The sequence below is a fragment of the Metopolophium dirhodum genome, chromosome 5, assembly GCF_019925205.1.
Source record: "Metopolophium dirhodum isolate CAU chromosome 5, ASM1992520v1, whole genome shotgun sequence".
Lineage (NCBI taxonomy): Eukaryota > Metazoa > Arthropoda > Insecta > Hemiptera > Aphididae > Metopolophium > Metopolophium dirhodum.
This window is the reverse complement of record NC_083564.1, coordinates 13,759,549-13,782,856: the sequence shown is the minus strand read 5'-3', so window position 1 is coordinate 13,782,856 and position 23,308 is coordinate 13,759,549. Positions and strand designations below refer to the sequence as shown.

At 29.2% G+C, this 23,308-nt stretch overlaps 2 protein-coding genes across 2 annotated transcripts; one reads left to right on the top strand and one right to left on the bottom strand.

Annotated features, from left to right (window-relative positions):
• The first annotated feature begins 9,202 nt into the window (after nt 1–9,202).
• Nucleotides 9,203–16,495, top strand: LOC132944914 (neurogenic locus notch homolog protein 3). The gene is made up of 6 exons (XM_061014466.1): nt 9,203–9,306; nt 10,384–10,435; nt 11,504–11,677; nt 12,435–12,608; nt 13,913–14,172; nt 15,406–16,495. Exons 1-6 carry the CDS (start codon nt 9,298–9,300, stop codon nt 15,988–15,990), a joined length of 1,254 nt encoding a protein of 417 aa, XP_060870449.1. The 5' UTR covers nt 9,203–9,297; the 3' UTR covers nt 15,991–16,495.
• Nucleotides 16,496–17,177: 682 nt separating this feature from the next.
• On the bottom strand, nt 17,178–19,231 carry LOC132945808 (uncharacterized). The gene is made up of 6 exons (XM_061015576.1): nt 19,125–19,231; nt 18,569–18,662; nt 18,000–18,085; nt 17,637–17,754; nt 17,472–17,536; nt 17,178–17,370 (listed from the first exon to the last, which is right to left on the bottom strand). The coding sequence occupies exons 1-6, from the start codon at nt 19,182–19,184 to the stop codon at nt 17,266–17,268; spliced, it is 528 nt and encodes a 175-aa protein (XP_060871559.1). The 5' UTR covers nt 19,185–19,231; the 3' UTR covers nt 17,178–17,265.
• Nucleotides 19,232–23,308: the final 4,077 nt, after the last annotated feature.

Here is a 23,308-nt window from a genome sequence, read left to right as displayed (position 1 = left end):
TGATTCTAGGCATTTTAGTTGTACTTTGTAATGTGTATTCCTACAGTTAAATTTATCCAAATTTTTTTTTTGGTTTCCTAAAATGCATTTGCCTGCGGGCGCCAACACCCTCTTTCAATTTTTATTTTTGTTATGTAACTCTAGTTGAATTTTTTGTATAGACTTTGTTTTGTGTATTCCTACAATAATTTTTTTTTAAATTTTTTTTTTGTTTTCTAAAATCGATTTGCCTGCGGGCGCCAACACCTCCCTTCAATTTTTTTTTTATGATTTTAACTCTAGCCCAATTTTTTAAACATTGAAAATCTGGTACCTTTTGAGTAATTCTTTAATGAACTAAATATTTTGAATAGTTTTTTCTGTTTAAGATTCTGGGCATTTTAGTTTGTACTTTGTAATGAGTATTCATACAGTAAAATCTATTTGCCTGCGGGCGCCAACACCCTCTTTCAATTTTTTTTTTTGTTATGTAACTCTAGTTGAATTTTTTGTATAGACTTTGTTTTGTGTATTCCTACAATAATTTTTTTTTTAATTTTTTTTTTGTTTTCTAAAATCGATTTGCCTGCGGGCGCCAACACCTCCCTTCAATTTTTTTTTTTATGTTTTTAACTCTAGTTGAATATTTTGTATTGACTTGAAAATTGATAACTTGGTGCCCCATGAATAATCATTCTTTAATGAACTTAATATTTTGAATAGTTTTTTCTAAATTTTTTTCCAAATTTTTTTTTTGTTTTCTAAAATGCTTTTGCCTGCGGGCGCCAACACACTCCTTCAATTTTTTTTTAGTTATGTGACTAGTTGAATTTTTTGTATAGACTTTGTAATGTGGATTCCTACAATAATATTTTTTTTAAATTTTTTTTTTGTTTTCTAAATTGCATTTGCTTGCGGGCGCCAACACCCTCTTTCAATTTTTATTTTTGTTATGTAACTCTAGTTGAATTTTTTGTATATACTTTTTGAACATTGATAACCTGGTGCACTTTGAATACTTTAAATTTTTAAATAATTGCATTGTAATCTAATGTTTAAATCAAATAAAATATATTAAATAAAAATATCTATTTTTATAATTTATCATGCTATCTAATTTGTTGTCGAAGAACAAGGGGCCCCTATTTATCCATAATAATACCTATATTTATCTTTAAAATTATATTTTTATAGTGTTTTATTGTTTTATTGTTATTGAGTTACTTTTAAGTGTGGAAAGCTTTAATTAATATTTATAATAAAAAAAAGAACACTAAAAGTGTAGTTATATTTTAATAACAATACACTGGTCAGTGGGCCTTCACATAAAATTTTTTAGGTTTTTAAAAAAAAAATCACCATCATTATTTATTTTTGTATAGGTAACCTATAAACAAATATTGTATACATATACCTCAGGGTCCAATACATTGACTTTGTCCGGGACCCCAAGAATCCTAATTGTTTTACTGGCCGTAGACAGGGACGCATATACTAAACCAAAACTCGTTTGTCAGAATTTAAATAAGAAGGGAGGTCAATTAAAAAAAAATAAAATTTGGAAGTGACTCTGCTGAACAGTAGGGTACAAGTGGGTGACTGTTATGGATAGTGTTACATTTGAATTCAATGATATAATATCATTGTATACGAAAAACGATTCCAAGTGGAGACGATTTGACAGCCTAGGATATTGTATACTATACTTATATTGATATTATTAAATATTATTAATACCATAGCCGGTTAAGTTGAGTTATTATTATTTGTTTATTATCATATTTGTATATAATAATACATTTTAAACGTTTCAATTACCCACGAATAATATTTTTAAAATAGGTATATAAATTACAAGTTACAACGAATTATGAACGATATTTCAAAAATTAATTGCCGAAAATCATTAGTTTTTAACTGAAAACGACATAGAAGTCTGAATTTGGCGGTCAGTCTTATTTTTAAGTTATATTATAGCTAATTGAACTTTTTGGTATTTTCATATAATATATCCGGTGTAGTCACTCGCACACTGCGCTTGCTCGAACAATTAAAATCAAAAACATCCCTCGACTTGTTATGTAAATCCACCATGGGCGGGTGTCAGAATTATGTTTGCATCATCAATTTTAAAACGTTGATTTACCTAGATTAAAAAAAAAATTAATTTGTTATACTTAAGCTCGGTAAACTTTAAGCGTTGTACGGGTGCGTAAAACACCGAAAATCGTGAACTTCGTAAGGCTGTACCATAAATACCAATGGCTTCCCGGTAGTAGAGTTTTGGACAAGTACCTACAATACCTACATAGGTAACTTATAATAATTCATATTGTAAATTAATTAGGTACCAAAAAAATATAACTTCTCAAACACTGTGTCTATTGACACTGCCGGGAGAATGTATTAGAATGTCTATAAACTTACGGACCAGTAAATGTACATATATAAATATAAATTATTATATCATTAATTCACAGATCAAAACAGTTAAACAGATAATAGCTAATAGGAATGTATAATTTTATGTGGTAAACAAGAAATTGCTTTACGGGGACATAGAGATTTTGGCCCAATTGACTTTAGCTGTAGGTTTATTATTCTATAAGTCTTAACTATTTGTTTATAAATTGTAATATTTATATATATATATATATTATATATATATTGGATTCAGTTAAAAATGAGGGTTTTTCTTCTTAAGAAAATGGCAGAAGCTCTAGATTTCAAAATTGTAGTTAAATGATTAAATAAAAGGCAAATATACCGTGCTAATCCACCAATACCAACATATGTAACAGTGACAATTTTAATGAAACAGATTTTGAATCGCTTGTTTCGTTCTATTTTTCTTCGAATGACAAATCTACCGCTCTTAGCGAACTTAAAATATGGAAACTAAAACTTGCTCGTATGAATGAAAAACCATCTAATGGAGTTGATGCATTAAAGCTTTGTAATCCAGTGATCTTCCAAATTATTCATATGTTATTAAAAATTCTATGTACACTTCCGGTATCAACAGCTACTCCAGAACGTATGTTTTCAAATTTAAAAAGGGTGAAAACATATTTGAGAAATAGTATGAAAGAGGAAAATTACTTATTTTCATAAGTATATATATTTTAATCATGTATTTTATTTGTAAACTGAAAAATAATTATATATTTGTATACATAGGACAGATTAAACGTATTGACAATGTTGTCGGTGTACCGTGGTACACATTTAACTCCTGAAGAGGTCATTGATGAGTTGGCAAAAAAACCAAGAAAACTAGATCTTGTACTGTAAAAAAATAAATAATTGTTTTGATAAATATATTATATATATGTATAATTTTTAATATACCCCCCCCCCCCCCATTGAAAATATCTGTGTACGCCACCGCCCGTAATGTTAACTTAACATTAGGTACTATGGTATTCATTTATCGATTAATGTCCGTTTCTTTAATACTTCTATTGACCATAATATGATATTTCATACGATGGCGCTGTTCGGTTAAAACTTATAAGGTAGAACACTAGAATATAGCAAGAGAAGTTTAACAGAAATTTCGGCCGGTAACAATTTTATTGATACCTATAGGTACTTATAGGTACTTTAAAAACATACATAAAATAGATTCACAAGTGTTGCTGCCGTCACCTATCCGCATACGACTGTATACACACAAACCCACACACATTTATTCCTGCTGTATGCTACGAAAGCTGCGGAACTCTCCTAAACTAGTTGTTCGCTATAGTTTTATTACAATGGTCATGTTATAATTTTGTGGTCTCAGCTAATTTGCTCCATAGGCTTGGTCTATAATCTATATTAATAACTCATTTCGCTAAAATGTAATTCTTTCTATACTATATTATGTTTATAATATAATAACTACCTATGTTTTATAAAGTGCCTATTTGTAAGTTGCCGTCTGTACTACTGAAATAAAATAAAATTACTATATACGCACTATAAAGTATACCCAATAACTTATCTAACTTTATATTTTATAAGCAAAATATATCATACAAAACTTGAACCTTTTTCCTTTAAGCCAATACATTTTTCTCGTGTAATCTAAATATTATTATTCAATCATCACTTAGGTTATAAATAATATAATATTAGAATATTTATTTTTATATTTAATAATATGATTTACGTTTATGGATTTTATATACGCCCTTGACTCGTAAAGTAATAATAATACACACAAAATTCATTGTTAAAAATTAAACTTTTTAATATAGTATTCGATGCACACGAGTATAATATATTATTATGAATGCTGCATATAATTGTGTACGACTTGTTCACATCATACATTATCAAGCGACCTTTCCCATTATGAATTGAATCGGTGTTACGCCTACGTGTAGTCGTCGTGAAAATGAATTGGAATATTAACCAAAGATTTCGTTTTTATTTTTTTAAACAGAGACTAAAATCGATAAAAAAAAAATAGAAAAAATAATTTGAATAATTCATAGTTTAATGGTTTACACACCGATTTAAGTAACAAACTTTATGGACTATGGAGACATGATAAATTATGATTAGCAGACGTTATATACCTGTATATACCTAGCTAAATACACATGAATATAGTATAGAATAAAATTATATTACAACATTTTGAGTTCAATAGTTATTGTTTCTAGTTACTCGCCTGTATAGTTAGGAAAAAATCCATAGCCATAGCCCATAGATATATATTCTATAATATAATTATTTGTGATACACATCATGCGTGGTATTGGTAAAAAAATATAAAATATGCTGTATACTTTGAGTTAAGAAGAACATTGACTGTGATGTAGGCTGATAAACTATTTTTAGATCATTTTTGATCTATGGACAAATCATGAACTTAACCAAATCCTATATATATATTAGTGGATATATTATAAATAACGTAATACCAGCCAACACCTAAATGCACTCATTTTCAGCTTTATAGCCTTAACGTTTACCACAAAAATACTTATTATAATATTCAAGTTATATCTAACAGAGTAGTCGGACCTACATTGTATAATAATGTATTTAAATATTAGTTACGATTCAATATAATAAGCAAAATTTGCATAATATTATATTGTTATTTATCTTGTAGTTAGTAATTATAACCTTCGTGTGGGCAGTAAAACGATTAGCAATAGATCAACAGTATTGATTATAAATGTTTTAATCTCGTTTGTTTGGTTTTGAATTTCAATCAGTATCAGTGTTTGATAATCAGTATGTGTGTTATAATAATATGAATATAATACATGGATTTCCTAATACACAGTCCGCAATATTACAAGACGCAATAGTGTTCTATAATATTATTAATTACTATATTATTATTATTAATAGCCACTATACAAAAATTAACATTTACGCCACGTAAAATATTATCTGCGGGTTTTCGTTAAAATAGTTTTTTAATTAATATTTAAAAAAACTAATTTTTGTCGATTATATATTTTACACTCCCAGTTCCCACAAATACATTTTAAACTTTCTTAAGTAGTATAATAAGAATTTTTTTTTAATCAAATATTATAATATTATAATTATAACATAATGGCTAATAATATTATTATATGTAGGCAAGACTGTACCAAAATATTGCACGCTATCCTTACTAGCAGTGTCGCAAACTCTTAGGCCCGCGTAAGGATTTATTTTGAGGGCCCAAATTAATATTATTATTTTTATTTTTAAAATACAATAAGGAAATTAAAGTTACTTTATTAATAATTACTTTTCATTCACCATCCCAACAAATCAATATCGACGTTAGTACATTATACCTAATCTACTAAAGTAAAATTGAAATAAGTGAGAAATAAGTCATATGACTTTTATCTAGCAAAATTGGGTAGTTATACCGTGTTATTATGGGTAATTCATTTTAATATTAATATTACCATTGATTATAAATAGTATTTATAATTATATTATAAATATATTCCTACTATAAATAATATTTATAATCAATGGTATTACTGACGAACAGTTTAATTTTTGCCGAAAACATTCCATTTATTGTATTAATTAATATTTAATTATTATAATAGTCTATATTTCTATCATATTACCTATATTATTATTAATAATTATTGAGTAAATCCATCTTCCCTAAAACAGTGTGAATAGCTTCATGGTACAAATAATTATTGACTAAAAAATTTAAATTAATCTAAATATTTTAAAAATGTCATTGCATAATATAGTATAATTTATAATTGCATAAGTCCCCATAAATAATATTTTGAATTACAACGAAATAATACTATAATTACGTTCTTATAATGTACCTATAATTACCTAAGTATGTTTATGTATTATGTGAACCTGTATCTATTATATATATATATAAAAATGGAGCGTGAAAAATGTAGGTACATTACCTCATCAATTGAGAACGGCAATTTGACTCAAAATTTTTGTAAGATGTTCGTAATTGCCAGGAGAAGGTTTTTACGAAAGAACATTTTAGGAAAACTCGCCAGAAAAGCAGGAAATCGGGATGTAAAAATACAATAGTGGCACCATCTGCTCAAAAAAAATTAAACTAAATAATGAAAAATTTAGTTTATTGTTGCAGATTAAAATAATAATAGTGTATTATATTATATTGGTTGCTTTTGGTTAATCGGGCATGTTTGTTGATTTGAACTATTATTTTTTGTCAATATACAAAAACAGCCATTCTTGATTGATGAGGTAACATATATTTTTCACGCTCCATTTTTATACATATAGATGAATTTTTGTGTGTAGATTAGACCTCCGGGAAGAAGATAGGCTAATTTAAAAAGGGTTAAATTTGATTTTTTTATTCATCGGATTTTAGTGCGGTTGATTAGGTTAAGTTAGGATTTTGTATTAATTGATTATATTAATTCACCGTAGGTGGAATTAAGTAAAAATGACAAACTTGGTATAACTTTGATACTCTAAAGTTAAACTTCCGTACAAACAGCACGGGGTTCGCGATCTACCGCAGGTAGATTGCCTATACCTGATAATATACCTACTGCTCGGAACCAGAATTTTTATTCCGGGCAACAGAAAAATTAGGATAAGTTTTGAACACCATACGCCGAATATAAAATAACAAGTTGAACAAAGTTTAAGTCATATAGAGTTGGTACATTTAACGGGCATCGAAGTGCACGGGATCACCTAGTATATTATATATTATAGACAAGTAACAAGTTTGAATTTTCAGTGATTAATGATTATATAGGGAGAAAATTGTAAGTACTGGAAAATACTAAAGTAGGTACCTAGTCATAATATAGTAACTAAAGACTATTAATGACTTTATTTTATAAAAAAAAAGGTAGAGTAGGCTAAACAATTATTTCAAAAGACAAATTACTCCTCACCACCACTCTTTCAAGCACCCTATATTTACACGGGGAGTGAAAATACGTTAACGTTTAAATTCGCAAATAAACACGCTATAAAAACTCAGAATAACATAAAATAGATTTGTGATCAAATATCGCGTTCTAACTAAACTTAAAAAAAAGATCGTTACCTATCAAACATAATACAATATGTATAATGTATACAAGACGTGTAATATTTATACATCAACAATTCATTGAAACAAAAGGTGGATAAGTGGATGTCGCTCTGCTGTACAGTAGGTTACAAGTGGGTCACTGTAATGGATGGTGTTAAATTTGAATTCAATGATATAATATCATTGTATAAGAAAAACAATTCTGAGCGAAAACGGTCAGTCAGCCTATGATTATACCAGGTATATTTGATGATATTATTGTGAATAAAGTAATTTATATATAACCTATTTACGTGGAGCCTTGTTTTAAATTTTCAATCCTTAGCCATAAAAGTTAAAAATTTATAAATTTATAAATTTTTAACCACAAAATAATTAATAAATTATAAATTTGATAAATGTTGTCAACATTTGAACTTTAAATGCTTATAAAAAAAAATTGTGCCTATGTATTTTTAATATTTTTTAACTGCTATTAGAACGATATATCAGGAGCCTTATATTAAATTTTCACGCTTTTTTACCCAACAAATAAAAATTTATTGATATTTATAGAAAAAAAAACTAAAAAAATTGAAAACTGACAATGTCCGTAAACAGCTCAAAAAGAGTCAAAATATTTTGTAAATTTTATGGTGTATAGAAAATGCTAATATAAACATTCAGTCAAAATTTCATGTCCCAACGGTCATTTGTTTTAGAGTTACACTTAAAACCAAAATCGATTTTCTCGAAAACAGATTTTGCGTAAAAATTCCCGTTTTTCCTTAATTTGTCTTTTGTTTTTCACGTCGCTTGTGAAAACTACTGGGAAATTTTTACTTTTGACCCCCCAAACTACCAACTAGATTCACTTTTCTATCAGAAAAGTTATTATTGAAGAAAATCCAAGCACTTTTACTATCCTAAAAGGTGATGACAGACACAAAAATAAAAAAAAAAATTAAAAAAAAACACACATCATTGTAAAATCAATACATTCATAGCTTCGCTCAGAATCTAAAGCAAAACTAAAACATTTTATTTTGTATTTCATAAACAGATTAAATCCTCTACCTGGTACTCTAATATAATATTTAAAAAGTTGAAAATTTAAAAACTTTATTTTGTTAAGTAAAGTCATACAATTTGTATAGTGTAGGTATACTAAATACTTACTAAGCGTACACGCGGTATATCTTCCTATAGACACCTATAACTATTAAGTGTATCAAATACACAATAAAACGGCTCCATGGGACCAAAACAATTTGTACCTAAAGTCGACGTTGTTGTGATTTTATTGATTGGCGAAAAGTCTTTTCGCAATACGCTTATAATTCATATAATGGGTGTTGTATGACGTCAAAAATCGAGTCGAATGCGTAATATTTCGCATACTATTAATTTTTTGTTTGCAATTCCTATATAGCCTACGCCATTTTGTACACATTATATAGGTGTAGAACTGAGTAATGAGAACAAAAAAAAACAACTATTTATTTTTATTGTGGGCGTTTGTTTTGGTGGCCACGTTGAATTGGTCAATTAGGCGATTGTCTTGTCGCGGTATCTCGCCATATCATATAATATGTAAATATACCTATAGACGCACCACAGAAGTCTTAGTTTTCTGTTCCGTGTGGGCGGTCGGTAACCCAAAGGTGGGCATATTATTGTGCAGCACGCGAGACTGGTCAAGCCCATATTTCGTATTTTGACCATGAAACGCAAGGATCGTCTTACGTTATAAAAACTCCTGTCGACGGCAGAACAGAGTTAGTTGTGCGTGGTGGATACTGTCCGGATACAACATGACTGTGGTAAGCCGATACAAAATACATAATATAATTATAACTAATTATTAAATATTTAATGTTATAATAAATTCATCGTAGTATTAACCATTATTTAGGTAACAACTAACAGATTATATATCATATTAATTTACGTATGATATTATATTCAGTAGAAACATCAACTATTAATTAAATTGTACCTATTTATAATAATATCATAATAGTATTTTTATATTTATTAACTTTCACTTTAATAAATTTAATTTAATATAAAAGAAATTATAAATGATACACTAGATTTGTCTTGAGTCTAAATGTTGCTTATTGTAATATTTGAAACAACTATAAGCAATATTGTAATTTAAATATAAATCTACCAAATAATTATCCGTTTAAATATATCTACCACACCCAACATGGGAAATTGTATGATATTCACATACGTACATTTTATTCTTTGAAATCGTAAAATTTTAAATTTATAATAAATATGATTTTAAGTCAAATTATTTTGTAAATTTTGAGTAGAACTTTATTATTTGTGTCTTAAAATACTGTATGTGGTTCCTTTTTGCAAAATATATTTTATTTTATTTCAAAAAATAAATTTTATTATTTGTATTTATATTAATTATTTATTGATGACTGAGTAAGTGGTGGATTATATTACATACTTTATAAATTCAATACCATGTTATGAAATAAATAAAACTTTAGGTACACGTATCTATATTTCTAAGATGAATAAAATGCATTATGATCCATGGTGTAAAACTGTGAACTACGATTATAAACGTTATGTCATGTCTTAAAACTAAATTTAAAACACAATCTGCAATTACAACAATATTAAATGCAGCACAATGCATACCTACATACATATTTTAATGCCCATAACTAGTCAAATATCCTTGTTATCGTTAAAGGTGTTAAGATTGAGGTCAATGTCGGGATGAGTATGTTTAGTTGTATCAGATGTATAGATATGTTACAACAAAATTACACTTATATTATATTATATGATATATATCAATAACAACTGTCAGCTTCGAAGAAATAATATAATTTATTGTTTTTGTTTTTTTGTTTTTTACCATTTAGTGTTTAAGAATGCTGGGCCTTATGGCCGTTACAATCGGTCATATAACACAAGGTAATCAAGTAAATAATCATAAAATTCTGAATAAATATAATTCTTTCAAATGTATATTGTTGAAAATAGTATTCAAATTTCAAATTAACTAGTACAAACAAATAGTACGTTTAAAAAAAATATAGATAATATTTATAAATAAAAACATTGTATTTAACTTTAATATTTAAAAAAAGCAGGAAGTGGATGGTCGCTCTGCTGTACAGTAGTTTACAAATGGGTTAATGTATAATGGATTGTATTAAACTTGAATTCAATGATATAATATCTTTGTATTAATTTGTATAAGAAAAACGATTCTGAGCAGACACGGTTTGTCAGTCTGGATATTTTATATTTTTATTATTAAATTTATTATAGCCTGAAAGTTTAATTTTATAATATTTTTATAATATTATAATTTTTTTTCCTTTCTATGGTGATAAAGATAAATAAAAGCGTTGGAAATTAAAATCCCATTTTTAGTGGTTTTTTGTAATTTTTAGATGTTTTTTCTCGTGGCATAAAATAATTATTGAGAAAATCGAAAAATGATCTTTTTAAAGTACCATCTTGATCCAATTTTCTAAAAGATAAGATACTATTTGTTGAAATCGAAGTACTCCTTCTTGTAGAAATTTTGTATACAGGATAAAAAAATAAAATAAACACCATTGTAAAACCACTAGGTAAGTAAAACCACTAGGGTTCACTCGCTCCGCCCAGAATCTAAAATAATCAAATGAAAAATATTTAGGTACTTAATATATGCTCTATATTAAGCAGCATAAATTGCGTGTAGGTATCTTATAATATCATCTCATTACGTATAAAACGTCTATATAGTATAAATATGTTGTGCAACGTTTTATTACTTATTGTTTTAGTTATAGGTATATTTACTTCATACTTGTAAAGTCTCACTTTTAAATACTACAACCAATTATATTAAGATTTTGCACTATATTTCAACTAGGAATTTCCTGAGGGGGCCTATTCTACCACCTTCGCCACCACACTCTATATTAGTATATATTACAAATGACAATACCGTCGACAAAAATTGTTATCAAATTTGTGCGTGTACAGGTATGATCATCTACAACCCGACTTCGTACACGAGCCGGTATACGGATCCGTGTTCGCCAAGCCCGTGCGGTTCTAACACTCAGTGCCGCGTGGCCGAGGGAAGACCCGTTTGCAGCTGTCTGCCCGGCCACTGGGGAAATCCGACGACCTACTGTCAACGCGGCGAGTGCGAAGGTAAACGCGTCGTTTGCGCATAAATTATTATTATTATTTTGTCGCGGATTCGTCATAAATCATAACATTATTAGAACGATTGCAACATAATAATTGTTACACAATATTATATTATATTAGCAGGTGCAATATTCTAAATATTTTGTCTTTTTGGCAACTTTGGTGGCGTTGTCGCGGTTTCGTCACACGTATAATATTGCATCATTACCGCTGCGTATAATACGTTAGCTGGACTAGTAAGACGGTTTCGTTCAAAACTTGTAATTTTGCATTCAAAAAAAAAAATCTTAAAATTGCATAAGTTTTATATTTCATATATTATCTTCAAATAATTCTCAGAACTTTTTTTTTTAATTAATCTATATACATTTCACTATAACCTAACCTAACCTTTTTTTTATAGTCGCATTCTCACTTCACAAATGGCAAATATTATGCAATACATACCTAATAAAAACAACGATGACCAATAGGCAATAGGTATACTAATAACTAATAAGTAATATTCTATACAATGTATACATAATTTAGGTATAGGTATAAAATATTACTGCAATTGTGTTTTTTAAATAATTGTTTTAAAAAATAAAAATAAACATTTATTTTTTATTTTAACAAAGGTTTGCTAGAACCCACACGAAGTGAATAAAATCTCTTTTTTTTTAATTCAGTGTAAAGAAGAAATCTACGCAAACGGGCAACGGCATAACAATAGATTAACAATATTAATTTTTATTTTTAATTTATTTGATTTTAGTCAATCAAGACTGCGCAAACTCGAAAGCTTGCCGTAATTACAAATGTGAAGACGTATGCTCAGGACAATGTGGACGTAACGCTGACTGCTCGCCCAGGAATCATATTGCTGTGTGTTCCTGTCCAGCCCGCCATATCGGTGATCCATCAGTGTCTTGTCGCCAAATGGACCCACGTAAACAATTTGACGTTGATATAGTAGAACTTTTTTAATGTTATCGACATTTTAATTTATGCTTTTGGTTATAAATATCTACTCCGAAGTCCGAGGGGTAATTAGACAATCTTTTTGGTTAAGTTAGTTGTTCGATGGAAGTGTCCTTTTCAAGCTAGCACGTATATACAGCAGTATAACACGTTTGATTCAATTTTTTTTTTTTTTATTTGTTCATTGAAACGACCTCAAGGTCTTCGTCAATGCTTATCACAAGTGGGTAGTAGAGGGACCTTGTGATCTATATGTCTATGTATATATATCACTATATACATGATACTACCCCCCTTCTCCAAGAGGAGACATGTGCGGTCTTCACTCCCAGAGGAGTGGGACATAGTTGGAAACCGGATGACGCAATCGGACGACAGCATGGGGATTTTTGGTGGTTGCGCTTTGCTATGAATCGAACCGATGATTGTGTGAGTCGTAGTCAACTGCGTGACCACTGCACCACTCCGGCCCCAAAATTAAATAAAATTATAAAATATTTTAACATGTAAATATGAAACATTCCTCGAAACCCATTCTCTTATGTTTCTTTAAACTATAAAATAGTTGTATTTATTTAATAAGTTGTATACGTTTTTATTTTCTATTTTTGAAATGTATCTAATATTATGTTTAGTGTTTAATATAGATCACAACACCAGTTCCACTAAGTCATCTTTAAAGCTAATAACCTGGAATTATTAGTGTTCAGAGATATTTTTGATTAAAACTCGAAACTATACAGTTTTGAAATCTTTTGTTAAAAATGATTGCTTTTTCATGCATGGAATTGTATTTAAATTTGGTATCTAGAATATCATTAGGGATATAGGGAGGGGCATTAGAAATTTTACGTAAAACTATGATCTCGGAAGTTTACATTTTATTTTATTTTTTGACTTAAGTCCAGAGTTACCCCAAATAAGCTCGAGTATAGTCATTTATAAAATAATGATTTTGTTTTAAGGTTTGAATATTTATTTTTTACTTATAGTGTTTTTTACAAACGGAATCTAGCTATTTCCTATTCAATACAATTTAAGCAACCTTAGATTATAACTATTAATTAAAGTAAGTAGAATAATAGATTTTAGGAAGACATCTTGTGATCACTGTGGCTATAAAAACTAGTCGACATTTTCAATAAAATAGTGAATTTAATTTAATTTGGAGAGAAATGTTTTGAAAGAAATGAAAGTGGTAGCGGTGATTGGAGAATATTGTAGGTACTATTATTCAAATTCAAATCTAAATCTAAATCAAAAACTTTCCAGAAGAACTATGCTACCCCAGCCCGTGCGGCCAAAACACCAAATGCGAAGTGATCAACGACGTGCCGGTGTGCACCTGTCTTTCGGGTTACATAGGTTCACCTTCTTCTGGTTGCCGTCACGAATGCGACTCAGACTACGATTGTGGTCCATCCCAGATGTGCCAACAGTACAAGTGCACATCAGCATGCTCTCCAGGAACTTGTGCTCCGACTGCGATATGTGATGTCCACAACCACCGGGCTTCATGTTCGTGTCCAAAGGTAAGACCATGACGTAGCATTTTAGTACCTCTATATATCATAACGATGCATTGACGTTGAAAAACCATGCGTATTCCATAGTTCAAAATTTACATTTTGCAAGCAATCTCTTATTATAACAGTTCGCTGGTTATATGATAAAGTCAATAATAGCTGGTATCTACTAAAATAATGTTTATACTCAAATTTGAAGTGATTCATGGTTGGGGGTGTCTAAAAGTTCAAAAATTTACAAAAGTTAAACTTTCCAATCCATAACTATTCGTATAATTACGAAAACCCCATTCTATATCTCAAATCACACCCTTCATACTGATTTAAAAATAAACACTGTAGAAAAAACCGCAAAGGTACATACAAACGTTTCCGCTCTCGACTTACAAACCATCCAAAGCCTCTTATATCAGTATTAAATTCCGAAACCATTCCTGAGAATTTTCCTCGCAGGCTAAAGATATCGTAGTGCGCCTAAATCTATAAAAAAAAAAATAAAAAGAGGACAATTTTTTTTTGGTACTTAAGCCTGGCGACTATGGCCATTAGCTGTTTTTGTAGGTTTGTCACTATAGGGGAAGGTACGGTTGGTTCTTGGACACGTGTGTGTATGTATAGAAAGGATTTATGACTAAGAACCCCGGTGGTCACCCATCCGGGAACTAGTGGCAGCAGCCGGTGCCTACTCGCAGATCGCATTTTGCGATTAATCGCAACTAGTAACTACCACGTCACACCAAGCCATTAAAAATAAATATAATTAAAATTCATAATAAAAACTAAAAAAATCCCAAAGTAAAGTATTGTCATTGGGTATTTGGGTGGCTACTTTTCTCACATGCCTCATCTCATATCTTAACTATATTATATGTACCTATGCATACAAACTTATTGTAATAAATAAATTACAGATTATTGTTTTTAAAATAAAGTCAAAATAATAAAAATAAAAATATATTTTGTACCGGATATACTGATCGTCGGGGGCGGTCTGGCTATAAGGTGGCGGGTGGGCGATCCCCGCCTGGGCCTGGTGAAAATTTAGGATGCTTGCATAAATTTGGGCTGATCACTTATAAATATTTTATTATTAGCCCAAAATTTGGCTGAATTTTCTATTTCCCCGGGGCCAATTTTTATTCTCAGCCCGCCCCAGCCAATCGATAACATTAATTAACAATAATAATAATAATAATATCTCTCATCGCAAACGTTAACCTGTGTGTGTATCCTGCGCAGGGTTACTTTGGCGACCCGTACACATCGTGCCGGGCCGAGTGTCTGTCGCACGCCGACTGCCCGGTGGACCGTCCGGCGTGCTCTGGCGAGCGGTGCGTGAACCCATGCAGCGGCAGCGTGTGCGGCGTCAACGCCAACTGCGAGGCGCGGGGCGCGACGCCTATATGCAGCTGCCCGCGGACCATGACCGGTGACCCGTTCGTCCGGTGCCGTCCGTTCGAGCCGGCCGACCTCTGCGAACCGAACCCGTGCGGCGAGAACGCCCGGTGCCAGCCCGGCCACGACGTCACCGGCAAGGAGAGGCCGGTGTGCACGTGCCTGCCCGGTTACACGGGCGACGCGCTCACCCGGTGCAGGCGCGGCGAGTGCTCCGTCGACGCCGAGTGCCGTCACGACCAGACGTGCGTCGACTACCAGTGCAGGAACGTGTGCACGGGCCAGTGCGGCGTGGACGCCGAGTGCAACGCCCGCAACCGGGTGGCCACGTGCTCCTGTCCGCCCGGTTACACGGGCCACGCCATGACCAGGTGCTATCCGAAGTCGACGACATCCGGGCGCGTTTACTACAACAACCGCAAGAAGTGAACATAAATATTATTATTATTATAATCATTATCGGGTGTACAGCCGTCGTGTCACATACAATATTATAATAGCATTACCGCCGTTATTGGACCGTTTATTGGACGCCGTTTGTATGGTTGGTACTATTGGTGGGCTAACACCCCCCGGTACCGTACAACTGTCATGAGAATGTTCGACTTCCAGGCCGATCGTTCAATGATAATTTATGCGTGAACAATTTAATTTTACTTATCCCAGCTAACGTGTAGTTTTATTATTGTTATTATTTATATTTTGTTGCCATATCATTGTGAAAGTTTAAGCTCGGCGTTATAGCTTACGTATATCTGAAATTCATATTATTATTATATTAAAATAAAATTATGCGGTAAGTAAACACGCTGTACACCAACACAATGTTAATATTATTACATTATCTATGGATAATTTTCAGTTTCTTAAATATTATACCGTTACCATTTTTTATTTTTTTTAAATAATACATAATTTATTTTTACATTCTAAATCGTATTGTTGTCATTTTCCTTTATACTTGTTAGAGTTCTAATTTAGGTACACGCAAAGTAAGAACAATATGGACATTCGATTTTATCAATTTGATGACCGATCGATAAACATGTACTCTATTTAATATAAATCTAAGCTACATTGGACAAATTAAAATATATTGACGAACAAAAACACGGTAAACAGTAAACTGTTAACTGAAGTTACGAAAATTTCGACGAACTTCCAAGAGTATAAGACGACCGTCCACCAAGTATAGATAAAACATAATCTACTTTTTTTTTTAAATTTTGAGAAATAATACATTCCCTTTATCAATAATTAAAAATGATTATGAAGTACCTACCTATATTAGTTGTATAGTCTGAGTATCCCTAAACAAAAATGTCTAGGTACTTATAAATTATAATAATTATTATACATAACCCGCTAATATGGAGTGATAACTTTCGAAGATCATGTTTCAAAAATAGTATTTGATTAGATGGGGACAAACTTGATGATACATTTTATATTTGAGATTATTATAATACCTATAGAATACCTACAATACATAGTTACCTAGTTAAGTACGAGTAACAGGTTTAGATATTGCAGTACGATTTATAATAAAATTATCAATTGTTAAATAATATAATATAAATTATAATTATTTATTATATTAGAACCATACACCGTGAATTAAATCGTACAATCGAGGTAAATATAAAGTGATAAAATTTAGTCAGTATGAACAATATAATATTTAAGACAGTGATGTTTAGTGACTCATAATATGGTTGAGCGGCGTACAGGACGTTTTTCCTGAGCAGAAAAGGGCCGTCGACGATCAGCAGTTGGCGTAGAGCTGTCTTCTTTCTTTTTAACTATAAACTGAAACAACAATTGAAAAAAAATCGTAAACATATATTTACATATTATGTTCACTTTTACTATATCAATAACTATGTCTTAATAATATATTTGTATCATACTTCATCTTTGTGTGCATAAATACATTTTGTGAACTTAACCGCTTTTTCGCAAGGATCTCTGTCAACTGTTAAAATAATAATACATTTAATAATAACTTTGATTATTATAATGTGATTTAAAATTTGAAAATCAAAAAAAATCACATAAAATAAGTAGGTACATGCCTTGCTTTTCGCATATTGCTATTGCTGCTTTCATACTAGTTTGAATTTCATTATTAGAATTTGGTCTCGCCATCAATTGTTCCAATGCCTTATCATTGTAACTTCCATTTCTAGTGGTCTGAATACAAAATTCAATTTTACCAGGATTAAAAAAGTAATTTTAAATTTAAATTGTATCAATTATATTGAAAATTAAGATGAAAAAAATTGTTTGTTATTAACTTATTTACTTAGAAATTAGAAATTATGATTCATGATTTAAATCACGTATGATAAATATCTACTAAATACCAGTAAATAGTCAAAACAAGTAGTATAACATTATTATCAGCTATAGTAAGTAATAATATAAATTAAACAAACCACATTAAATCGCAACAACATGCAAGCAACATAACATTTTGCATCTCGGTCATTAATATTTAAAGTATAAACGCCCAATATTCTTTCTAAACATAATACAAATCGATTATAACAATTTAATTATACATTTAAATACTTAATGGTATGATTATTTGTATACACATCTGTAAGTTTCAAATTCTAAGGTTTATATTATATACGATTGAGTAGTGTGTATTTATATATATATTATAACAGTGGAGTGCCCTGGAATTTTCAATGTGAAGGGAATGTAACCCCTAACCTCTCACATCTCTGGACACGCCACTTATATATAATATAGGTACATAATATTATATAGTATACAATATACACAGCTGAAATTGTAGTGTAATCAGAATAAATATAATATATTAATATAATATAATATATACTACAATTATATCGACGGTAGGTCTGTAACTATACTCACTATACTCGTATATTAAATAATTGAATAGTTTGATAAAAATAAAATTTCACAATACAAATCACACCATTTAGAAACAAGCATGTATTCCTATGAACTAAATATACCTAATTATATTCACCTGGAGTGACGCGATGTTCTTTCAAACACTCACGTGAAATATTTCCAAAAAACCTATTGAATTTTGGTTGAATTTTTCTTGTCGGCTTTTGACCCTAAAAATAATTAAAAATTGAAATAAGTACAAATAAAAAGATTAGGTTGTAGGTAAAGAGGGATATGTAATAATTTATGTTCCTAAACTTCCATAAACTCAAAAGTCCTACGATCTACGGTGCTCTTTATTGTTTTAATAATAAATCTTAAAATACTTTTATATTTACCAATGACATTTTAATTTCATATAATGCGTGCTGTAAGTTATAAAACTATTTTAGCCCTATTTTCCTTTTTTATTTTTGAGCTATAGTTGTCAATAATACAATCAAACTTATAATTATAGAATAAAGTATACTGTGGTGCACCGTATGGTTAATTATTGTTTATTAGTTTTAAATGTGCATAAACAATGAATAATCAAGTAAAAATAATGTATACACGATTTATAGGTACTTTAAATAATTTTTATAGCAAATTTAAAACTAAATATAAAAAATGTAATGGAATTACATGTTTACCTTTAAATTACATATTAACGTAATGAAGACAGTTAGTACGAGTAAGCGACAAATCTTCATTTTTTTTTATTATAAAATACAACAGTATGGGACGTAGGTGATCAAACTGTACAAAGTATAATAACAAGATTTTCGGTTTATTTATCAATATTCATATTTGTATGAATAGTTGGATACTTATCTATTTAATAATTTCCGTTTTTTATTATTACATATGTGTAATAGATGTGATAAAAAATAATTATTTTTCAAATTCATATACCATATTAAATATAATATAGGTAGTTCCGGATGTTGGGAAGTTACATAATTGCTTTTGTGACATTTATAAAAAAAAACCCTAATCCACACTTCTTAAGCGAAATCATTACCTAGCATATGATTTTAAATAACGTAGTTTTATTATTATAGTAATATGTTAGTTAATTCTTTTTAAAAACGCTTGTACCCACCTAATTACTTAGTTTTCACTGCCTATATAACAGCTTGATGACTATCGAATAATCAAGGGACAAGAATTTATACCAAGTTATAAAAACAAAAACTGAGATAAAGTTATTAAATATATCAAATTGTATAATTCACGAATACAACTTCCTAATAATATGTCAACATTTAATAGTTAAGTACCTACATTTACAAAATACATGCGCATAAAATGTTATTTTAATCTCACGGCCACGTTATAATTTTCATTTACGGTAAACAAGCAAAATAAAAATGTTGAATTAAATATTAACCAATCATGAAAAAAACAACAGTGCGCAATGACAAATAATTTACTTTAAAAATTGGAATATATAAACACTGGACAGGATATTACAGATTTTTGTAGAAACAAAATTAAATGTACCAATATAATATGAATAAGACCCGAGAGCGATAACAAGACATCTATTTCCCATATTTTGGAAAAAATTAGTTTTTTATTAAGAAAAAAAAATTGCATAGTTTAGTGCAAATCCGATTTTTAAATACTAAGATATATACATGCAGGAGATGTCTGGTTTTTATTGTATAGTGCAACAAGACATCTCCGGTGTCCGGAGTCGTTGCACTAAAATAATTTATTCGTCATGACTCATGAGTATGTATAGTGTGTACATGCATATTTTATAATTATTTCTAGAGCAACAAGACATCTCCAAGTCTTTTTTTTTGGGTTTTGAGATCGTAAAAATTTGATTTTAACAATGTTTTACTAGCCACTATACTTATTCGGATTGAAGTGTATTTAAATGTATTTTTTGTTAAATTTTAAAACTATTATTATATTTTTAAAACATTTTTAGGTGCATCATAAAAAATTGTATTATTTTATAATATTGTATAATTTTATTATTTTAGATTCTGAGCGAAGCGATGAATGTATTGATTTTACAATGATGTGTGTGTTTTTTTTTGTATCTGTCATCACCATTTAGGACAGCAAAAGTGCATGGATTTTCTTCAATAGTAACTTTTCTGATAAGAAGGTGAATCTATTGGTACTTTGGGGGGTCAAAAGTAAAAATTTCTCAGTAGTTTTCAAAAGCGAAGTGAAAAACAAAAGAAAAATTAAGGAAAAACGGGAATTTTTACGCAAAATCTGTTTTCGAAAAATCGATTTTGGTTTTTGGTGTAACTCTAAAACAAATGACCGTACACCATAACATTTTCCAAATATTTTGACTTATTTTGAGCTGTTTACGGACATTTTCATTTTCCATTTTTTTTCTATAAATATCAATAAAATTTTATTTGTTTGGTAAAAGAGCTTGGAAATTTAATACAAGTCTCCTACTATATTGTTACAATGACATTTGAAAAATATTAAAAATCCTTAGTCATGGTTTTTATTTATAATCATTTAAAGTTCAAATATTGACAAAATACGAAAAAATCACGAAAATTAGCAAATTATAGTTGAGAATTCATAAAAATTTTTCTTTTTCAATCTGAAAATGTAATACAAGATTATCCATAAGTTTATCTATCTTTATCAAAAAAAAATGTCTACAAGAAAGTTAAATTAAATTTTTATGAGCGTTTGAAATTTATATTTTTACAACATTTGATATTTACTCGATTTCTCGTGTCTTATTTTGTTGTAATTAAAATACGTATGACTGTAGATACTTGAAAATTTCACTGAATATTTATATTAGCATCTTCTATACACGATAAAATTTTGAAAATAATTTGATTCTTTTTGAGCTGTTTACGGACATTGTCAGTTCTCAATTGTTTTAGTTTTTTTTTCTATAAATATCAATAAAATGTTATTTGTTGGGTAGAAAAGCATGAAAATTTGTATCTAAGGCTCCTGATATATTGTTACAATAGTAGTTGAAAAATATTGAAAATACATAGCAATAAAGTTCAAATTTATCAAATTTAAAATGTAATAATTATTTTGTAGTTAAAAATTTATAAAATGTTCAACTTTTATAGCTAAAGATTTAAAATTTAAAACAAAGTTCCACGTAAATAATTAAATATATAAATTACTTTATTCACAATAATATCATCAAATATACTTAGTAATATCATAGGCTGACTGACCGTTTTCGCTCAGAATCGTTTTTCTTATACAATGATATTATATATCATTGAATTCAAATTATCACCATCCATTACAGTGACCCATTTTAACCTACTGTACAGCAGAGCGACATCCCCTCACCCACATTTTTTAGAGATTATGTCTTGTTGTTGCTCTCAGGTCTTCATGTGCACTTAATATATACTAAAACTTGTACTAAGAAAAATGCTTTATAGCTCTGTGACATTTCAGTTTGTCCCTTATCATACTGTTTTTATGAAGACTTGACGATGTTATTTTTTTTTTTCAATTTTTGTATAATATGTATAATCGCTGAATAAAGTAATATTATAAAATACTCCCGATTACATGTATTGGCTATACTACGTAAACGCAACAATTAGAGGAAGTTGTTAACCACGGTATTATGTCCTTGATTCTTACACGTAGTCTTTAGTTTCAATACCGTAGTTGTCCATAAAGTATACCCAGGTATTCGTACTATAAAAAATTAAAAATCTTACCACTTTATCAAGTAGTTGGTACGTATACTAACCGCTTTTAAATTGTATAATATAATATCAATATGACATATATTTGTAATACAAAATATAAAGGTATAACTTGCCTTTTATACATGTTTTAAGATATAATTGGGATTAGCAATAACCATAAGCGCAACTAGGGGGGTCTGGGGAGGGCTTTGCCCCCCCCCCAAAACTTGTAATAGCCCCCTCAAAATAAATTATTTAATTCTTTCCTAAAATATCAACAAACCTTTAAAAATCAAACTGTATTTATTATTTTTTTTTGGAAAAAAATTTAATAATTTAATGTTTTTAATTTTTATTTAAATATTTTTTTTATATATTGCCTATGATAAATATGGTAAATATCATAAGCTGTATGCTTGTATTCGTTTTAAGGAAACAATTTATGTCGGTATGATATAAATTATTTTGTATTTGGTAAGATTATTACACATCATTTACAGTATACCTATGCACTGTACTATAACATAGAGATAGGTAATATCGGAATAAAAATCCCCTGAAAAAAATCCCCGACCCTAGGAAAAATAACCCACAGACTACAATATTACTGACAACCAAATGGCATTTTCAAAAGGTAATTAGTGTAATTATTACATTATTAATATATAATCACAAATATATTATTATACTTATATAAAATAGGTATACCTTTCATCAAAAAAATAATTATATTATAATAAATAATATTCAAAAATTAACAATAATATTGTTTTGTTTTAAACAACATATGTTAATAGTTATTTGGAAAGATTACTGATTAGGAGGTATCTACATTCATTAACTATTTGTTTAATATAATAATTATTTATTTTATTTGATGTATCGATCATTCGAAATATTTTTATTTTATAATCGTTTAAATAATGTATCTACCTATATTAAGTAAAACTTGTAAAATCTACTTCTAAAAATAATTATTATTATTTATATATCGTTAAAATATAATTGAGAAAGGTAATATTTTATTTCGAGGATATATTATAATATTATATAATATAAAGGTATTAAGCAAAAAATATTATTGTTAATGTTTGAAAATTATAATATAAATATTTAAAACAGGTGGGAAAGTGGATGTCGCTCTGCTGTATAGTATGTTACGAGTA